Here is a 7,557-nt window from a genome sequence, read left to right as displayed (position 1 = left end):
CACACACACACACACACACACACACACACACACACACACACACACACACACACACACACACGCACGCACGCACGCACACACGCACACACGCACGCACACACGCACGCACGCACACCAAGAGATAAATAACTACAGAGTGACCAGAATATGATAGCGACCGTGCCGTTCGTTTTTTCAGATTATTGTGATTTTAAAGAGCTTTAGAGATTTGCAAAGAAAAAATATCAATGGATTCTCGGTTATTTTACAAATATTTTAAGGCGACTCGTAATTATCTATAGGTTAAAAAATTATTATAATTGCAATCCTATGTATTTCGACGCGTTCGCGATCGGCCACTGGTTCAGCCACTCTTCGCTGATGAAAGAAAATCGATATTGGTCAGAGGAAAAGAGAAAAAGTCGCATACATTGAGAAGCAGCAGAGGCGCTTCGGATTACGGTAGGACAAGGGTGGCAGGAGAGAGCGCTGAGTGACAAGGGAAGTGACGACGATCAGTGATTTATGTTCTTGGACACTTACATTGGTATATGTGGGGTGGTGCTACGGAGGATACCACGGAGATGCTGTCCATGTCGAGACCGCTGCCCTCGACCGTAATTGTCGGTGTGCCTGCGCGGAAATATATATAAAGGACATCAATTTTACAGTAAAGGGAGGAAGTGCGGGTAGAGGTATCGGTGGGCCCGTTACATTGTGCTGGAGCTGTCAAGAAACGAGCTTCCCTCGAGGTCGCTGCTATTGACGAGCTTGTGTTCTTTATGTCGCCTTTATGACGACGACAAAGATAATGCCCACTGTTCGCCATCGAAAGTGGAACACGGAGAGGCAAACACGTCGCGATGTTAGAAAGTGGCAAAGTAATTTGACGCTTGACTTTTTGCATGGCATAATGGACGCGGGCATTAGCAAAAATTTCTAATAGAGAAAGTTTTAATTGATAACTTTAACGCTCGGGATAATGTTTGACTGGCTAATTGACTTTTAATTCGCCATTATTATCATAGTTATGACAAATTTAAAAGAGCTTATTGTCGATTTACTTAAGATTATTGTATGGTTCATAAATTAATTCCTCATTAACTACCGTACCTGATTTAATCAATAATATTCATGAATCAATTAATGATAATTATATATGTAAATATGTTGTCGTAATTACATTATCAAAATCTTTTCGTTAAAAGCAGTTTCTCTCGTTAAGAACGTTAAAAGATAGGACGGTAATATCTCGGGTAAATGTTTAACTTGTTAATGTAACTTAGCAAGAATTCAGATAATCCTGAGATTCGAACGTTTCTGCGTATTCCAAAGTGCATCTTTCGCGCTGAAAATCATGCACGTGCATTAAATCTCAAATCGTCAATAGTGACCGCGAATGTTTGCTGGAAATCCAATCGATCAAATCGTTTTGATGCAACGGCACGACGATAAGCTGAATAATACATGAAGAAAGCGTGTGCTCGATTAGACCTCTACCACCTACGTTCGATTAATATTCGCGACTGATGGATGCCGGTTCAACTATTTTTCAAACTGGTACTTAGCCGGATGTGCACTGGCAATCCCTTCTGACTAGACGATTAATCTTGGGGTTCGTTGCAACTAAACGTCGGAGTCATTATCTCCTGAGCGGGTGTCACTCCGATTGTGATTAATAGTAATTTCAGATAAACGCTCCTCAAAAATGTTCCTCGTCCAAAGATGTTCATTGTCGTAATACTGTTAATGACGAATTCTGCTATAGAATCAGTGTTAAGCCAGAAACATATTAAAAAATGTAAAGCAGTAAAACGTAAACAGTAAGCAAATCGGCCAATCAAAATAGAGAACTATTTTACATTCTCTACTGTGATTGGGTAATTCGTTTACTGCTTAAGTCTTATGGCTTAATGTTTTCTTATGTGTTTCTAACTTTACTATCTTTACTATTTGTCATGATACTTTTACAGCGAAACAAGCGTCATATTCATTAATTAAAATTGAAAAAATTGTATAAATTCATAAATGCATAAATGTTTTAGTTTATAGATATAAGACGAAATCTATATTTAAGATTAAAAATACAATAAGTTGAGTTTATGATATCGACTGTTATGCATTGACGCCACATTAATTTTCATTTTAATTCAGCAATCAAATTCAGTTTACACGTTACACAATTTGATATACTTAAAAGACTGTATATAGAAACGTGTATGTAAACTGTATAAAGAGACGCTTGTGAAAAGATTAGCTAAAGCAACCTTATATCATCGCAAAAGAGAAAGAGGATTTGGCATGAAGTCCTCTTTACGAGATACATTTTTTTTGTATCTTTCTTCATTTCTTGCACTTTCCTGTACAATTCTTTTCTTCTCTCTTTTCCCCATCAGAGGATTATATCTCACAGTATAATTTCATGGATATTGCGCTCGGTGTAACTAAAAAAAGAATAGGTCTAATTGCTACCAAAGTGATTCTCACCATCCGTCGTAGAATCCGAGAGATTTCCACCGACGCTGGTTGCACCACCACTCTCGCGATCGCTGGATCCGCGGACGCCGCTGTCTGCGCTGCAGCTGCCACGATCGCCAGCCTGGCCGCCGGAGGATCCTCCTACACCCGGTCCGCCACCTACGTTACCCACGGACATGCCGAGCTCGGTGCCCAAGGGTGGCTGGGAATTCACATGAGGAATAATGCCACAGCTACCGCCACCGCCACCGCCGCCGCCGCTGCTGCTGCCGGCTCCAGGCGTCGCAGCACCGTTCACGCTGCCTCGCGGAAATGATACCAGGGACTCTTGATCGCTCAAACAAACTCCGCCACCGCCACCGCCGCGTTCTGTCAGCTGACGTTGCAGCTGCAACGATACAGAGATATACTTTAAGACGTTATAACAATCTGTGTCAACAAGAATCTGGAAATATCGCTGAGCAAAGAAAATTGCTGCAGAAATCATATTTTGGCTATAGATATATATTAAAGAGTTATCTGAATTGTTATCTTGATTCCATTGAAATATAGATATAATTGATATCAAAACTTAGAATTGTTAGAAATATTTTTAAATTGTTATAAAATAATTATTTATTTTGTGTCTTTGATCTTGATTAATTTAATTATCTAATTATATATTGAAATAAATTCTTTATGTATATTATATTTTTAGAAAGACAGTTCTTCGCGATTCATGCAAAAATATATATAAAAAGTATAAATACATGGGAAAGACAGTTTTGTTGAAGTATCTAAAAATTTAGTTATAGATCTGAAAATAATTTTATTTGGACTATCAAAACAATTATATAAAAAGTTTAAAGTGGTTGCTAGAATATTAAATGCTTTTTGGAGCATTTTTTTTCATGTAAAAATTGTATATTTACTACATTAGTTAAACGTTTCAATTCAGGATTTTATAAAAATATTCTACTGAAAAATTGCTATTCCTTTTATATGCCGTTTTTCTATTAACGCAGCGATATCTTTTAAATCGCGAAAAATTAATTTTTCTCTTTATAATTTTTAATTTGTAATCACATATATGTAGCGATTCGATTTTGTTGAATTTCTTGGAAATGACTGAAACAAACTCCATCGATTTTAAACTCATTTAAATACAAAATAACACGTATGTTCGACACAAGAAACTCACCTCTTTTATGGTCGCGTGTGCGTGCGAAAGGGCTGCTTCTTTGTCGGCCAAACTAGCCGCGAGGCTGAGACTTCGATCGGCCTCGTCTCTCGCTGCCCTTAGAAGACTCCAGCGTTCCCTCTCCCTTTCCCGTTCGCGTTCCTCCGAAGGCATGCCGGCTCCTTGCTGCTGAAGACGTCCCAGGGTCGCCTCGTTCTCCCGCATCCGCTGCAATCAACGGTCAAAAGGACCATGTCCGGGCAGTAACTCCGCCCCCAAAACCTTCACCATCTACCGTAGTAGCATGCACGTAATTCGAAAATTGCGAGGAGCATAGTGATCAAGTAAATTGTTTTTCTCTTCTTTTTACTAAGAATTTGACGCTTTGTGAAAATTGGAAGAGAGACTGAATTTATAGAGAATTGAATTTATAGAGACAAATATAGTTAAAACATAGATCATGACACGTTGCAAAAGTTATATACTGAAAGAAATGTTTTGATTAAATCAATAAAAGAATTCAAGAATGACATTTTGATAAAGACAAAATTTTTGGTTACGATAATATTTTTGTTAGGCTTTCTGTTGCTTTAATTAGGATATATTTTTCAGTGTATATTTCATTTATGACTACTACGATGATTATTACGAGTTACGCGTTGAAGAAAGCAAAGTACATAAATGATGCAACAGATTTGTGATTAAAGTAGCGAAACACAATTTAATGTTTTAATATACATCTCTCGTGAGAGAAATTTTTTGTGGTACAAAAAAACAAAAAATAAATGTGCTGGAAAAAATTTATTCCCGTTGCAGAGATATAATTGTTTCAAATGTTTCGATATTATGTAACAATATCAATCAATCTTGTAAAATTAACATTGCAAAATTCGTTTGTGGAATATGAAATGAGTTAATAATTAATTGGAACTGACAGAGAGAGATTACGCGCGGAAACACGAAATAATGATCGATATTTGACGATATTCGAAATAACTTTAACCACACGTAAGCGATGATTTCGTCAAACAGTTAACGAACTAATAATGACGTTGAGAGCAAATAGCCGCTGGGAATTAAATCGAAGGACATTTGATTGATATTTATGAAAATGTTAAATGACTCGCAAAACTGTTTCGCGCAGCGCAAATTCTTGAGAATATCGCCTGAATACAGGCCTTGGAAAACGGACGAGAGGACATTCGAGATACGACTTGAATTTTGAAATGCGTGACACGGATTTGAATGATTGATATTCTCTATCAAAAATTTCATGTCATGTTACAAGTATAATTAATACTTAGTGAATGCAACATATCGTATAATTAAATAAAATTATCAATAAACGTATAAAATAAACATATAAAATAATTATTAATTTTCAATGATAAAATCAATACTTATTTATAAAATCTTGAACAACAGAGTAATATTAATTTTCTGTTGCTGACGTTGTATTTTGAGGTAAAATTATAAATAATGCCATTCCTTTACTTAAAAAGTGACTAAAAAAATGTAAGTTTTTAGTTATTATCATAAATTGATAAAGTTTACTCTATCATCAAAACTATTTTATTTAATTTCATCATATATTTGTTCGTCAAGTAGTCGTATTCGTTTTTAAGATTTTTAAAGAAATCATAATTTTATAAGCAAAAAGAAGAATCTTTTATAGAAAACATTTAGAGTTAAAACAATTTGGTCGAATTGAATTTTGAAAGACAAATTGTTTTATTTTGAATTTAGTCATTTTAGCTGATCAAGATAAATATAAATTGTTATACTTTTATGTTGAAACTTTCTCAATTTTTTTGCTTAACGTAAGATTTTGAAATATGACACATTCAATATAATTAAAGTTCAGTAAAGAACGCTCAGATAACTACTTAGTTCCGACAAGACATTTTTGCGAAGGGATAACTCAATGCCCGCGAAAGGCGCGATTATATTTTAACGCCCTAACAGACATGACGTTTACCATCGACTATTAGCCACTCTGTCGACGATATCGGCTACAGCAAAGTTAATCCACTTATCTCTACCTCGAGCTCAAGTAACTCTGTCGTACGTATAACAGGTGTTGCAGCAAGGTTTATCGGTTAAACTTTGTGGCAATACGGTTACTACAGACGTTGCGGATCATCCGAGCGTTCATTGTTGACACGTCGTGGTCCTCAAAAATTATTGTCCTAAATGAATTTGGAACACAAAATTTTTCATTATATAATTGCAACGTTAAAATGACTCATCACACATGAATGACACACCAAAAAATCCAATTGTAATGCTTTACTCTCCTACATTATGTGTATATTAAAAAAATATTGATTAAATAAAGATTAGCTTCACAAAATGTGTACCGCTAATTAATAATTTTAAGAGATAAAACAAGCACTTCATAAGCTCTGTAAGAATTAAGAGGAATTTAAGGCAATAATTTTTTTATTACTAAGCTTTGTATACGTTCATTATGTACCTCTATTATAATTTTAGCAGGATCGCTGCGTTCATAAACATTCATAAAGCATTCGAGTAAATTAAATTCCTTAGAAGCGGACTACTGTATATAAATGTACGGATAATGTCTACAATTTCCCGTGGCAGCGAGATGCAAAAGAAAAACCTAAGCAGTTTGGAAGCTTCGGCAAAGGGGAAAGCAGGGACGGGGAAGGGAGTAATTCCATCAACGTTTCATAAGCGCATTGCCGGGCTATGACGTTGGATGATAAGCAGAGAAGGGCCGGGAAACACATCAAGGTTCGCAAAATCGAACAAAGGCGGGCAGACTGAAAGAGATAGTACACGAAATGGGCACAAACATGTCTATCAACCTTATAGAAATCGAATACTGTTCAATTGAATACTAGCCAATTTATTACTGAAAGACAGTTATTAATTATTTAAAGTACTAAAAGTACTGAACAACAGCTTTCAATATTTAAAACAGGTAATTAATTACTTCAGTATTGGCTGATATAAAATTTCTGTAAGGGCTTTTAAATTGAATAATAGATATCGAGACATTATAGAATTTGAGGAAAATAAAAACAATCCCTTTATTTGAAAATAAAATAAATTAATTAATCGTCCTCTTCATCGTTATAAAAAGAATTTGGAACATAAAAATTTAAAATTAAATAGTAGAATTGAATTTAAAAAATGTGTCTCGAATTATCGTGAACTCCAGAAATTATTGTAAATTATCAAAGACATTATTATATATCTTAGCGTTTCTTCTACTCATTTATGTATACAGTCGCAGTCTCGTAAGGAAAAGAAAATTGAAGATAGAAAATCATAAGACCGTGTACTGAAGATAGTAATATGTTCGCACTTGCCAAGAGATGAAATGGATTATGCAGAAGAAGAAAGAGATGGACAACTGTAGAAAGAAGAAAGAAAGATAAAAGTGAAGAAAAATTGATGACGCGTTTTATGGAGTAGAGAAAACCGCCGTAAAATACGTGTATTCTTTCGGGATGATAAAGGCAACACAAGAAGAAATCTTATGACGATGCGTGCACTGTTGTCAGTGACACTTAGTTTGATATTTTTTTTCAGGAACTTTCCTCAGAGAAACGATATCATTTCTCAAATAAATGAGAAATTTCAATTTTCGAGAGATCCAAACCAAGAAGTACAACGGAAGATTATTCTTTACTCTTAGTAAAATAAAAGCCGTTTATAGCGATTATATTTCTTAGAAATTTATGCGACTCGTAGAAAAGCAATGAAAAAATTTAAGTATATATTAAGCTTTAGTTTAACTCAAAATATTATCAAAAATAGAAAAATTTTATAAATTGTCTATATATATATATATATATATATATATATATATATATATATATATATAGTAGTAGTTACTACGTACGTTACCGTTCCGTTTACCGTTTACGTAGTCGTAGTTACGTAGGTAGGTTAGGTAGGTAGGTAGGTAA

General features: G+C 34.8%; 1 protein-coding gene across 1 annotated transcript in view; it reads right to left on the bottom strand.

The window, feature by feature from the left end:
- Positions 1-7,557, bottom strand: part of LOC105617115 — a 73,200-nt gene that overhangs the window by 12,410 nt on the left and 53,233 nt on the right. The window contains exons 5-7 of the mRNA XM_012198693.1: positions 3,638-3,844; positions 2,467-2,845; positions 523-612 (exon numbers count right to left, since the gene is read on the bottom strand). Coding sequence (XP_012054083.1) covers positions 523-612; positions 2,467-2,845; positions 3,638-3,844 — 676 coding nt within the window. The remainder of the gene's footprint in view (positions 1-522; positions 613-2,466; positions 2,846-3,637; positions 3,845-7,557) is intronic.

This window comes from Atta cephalotes (genome assembly GCF_000143395.1).
Source record: "Atta cephalotes unplaced genomic scaffold scaffold00011, whole genome shotgun sequence".
NCBI lineage: Eukaryota > Metazoa > Arthropoda > Insecta > Hymenoptera > Formicidae > Atta > Atta cephalotes.
The sequence above is the reverse complement of the archived record's forward strand: the minus strand, read 5'-3'. Positions and strand labels throughout refer to the sequence as shown.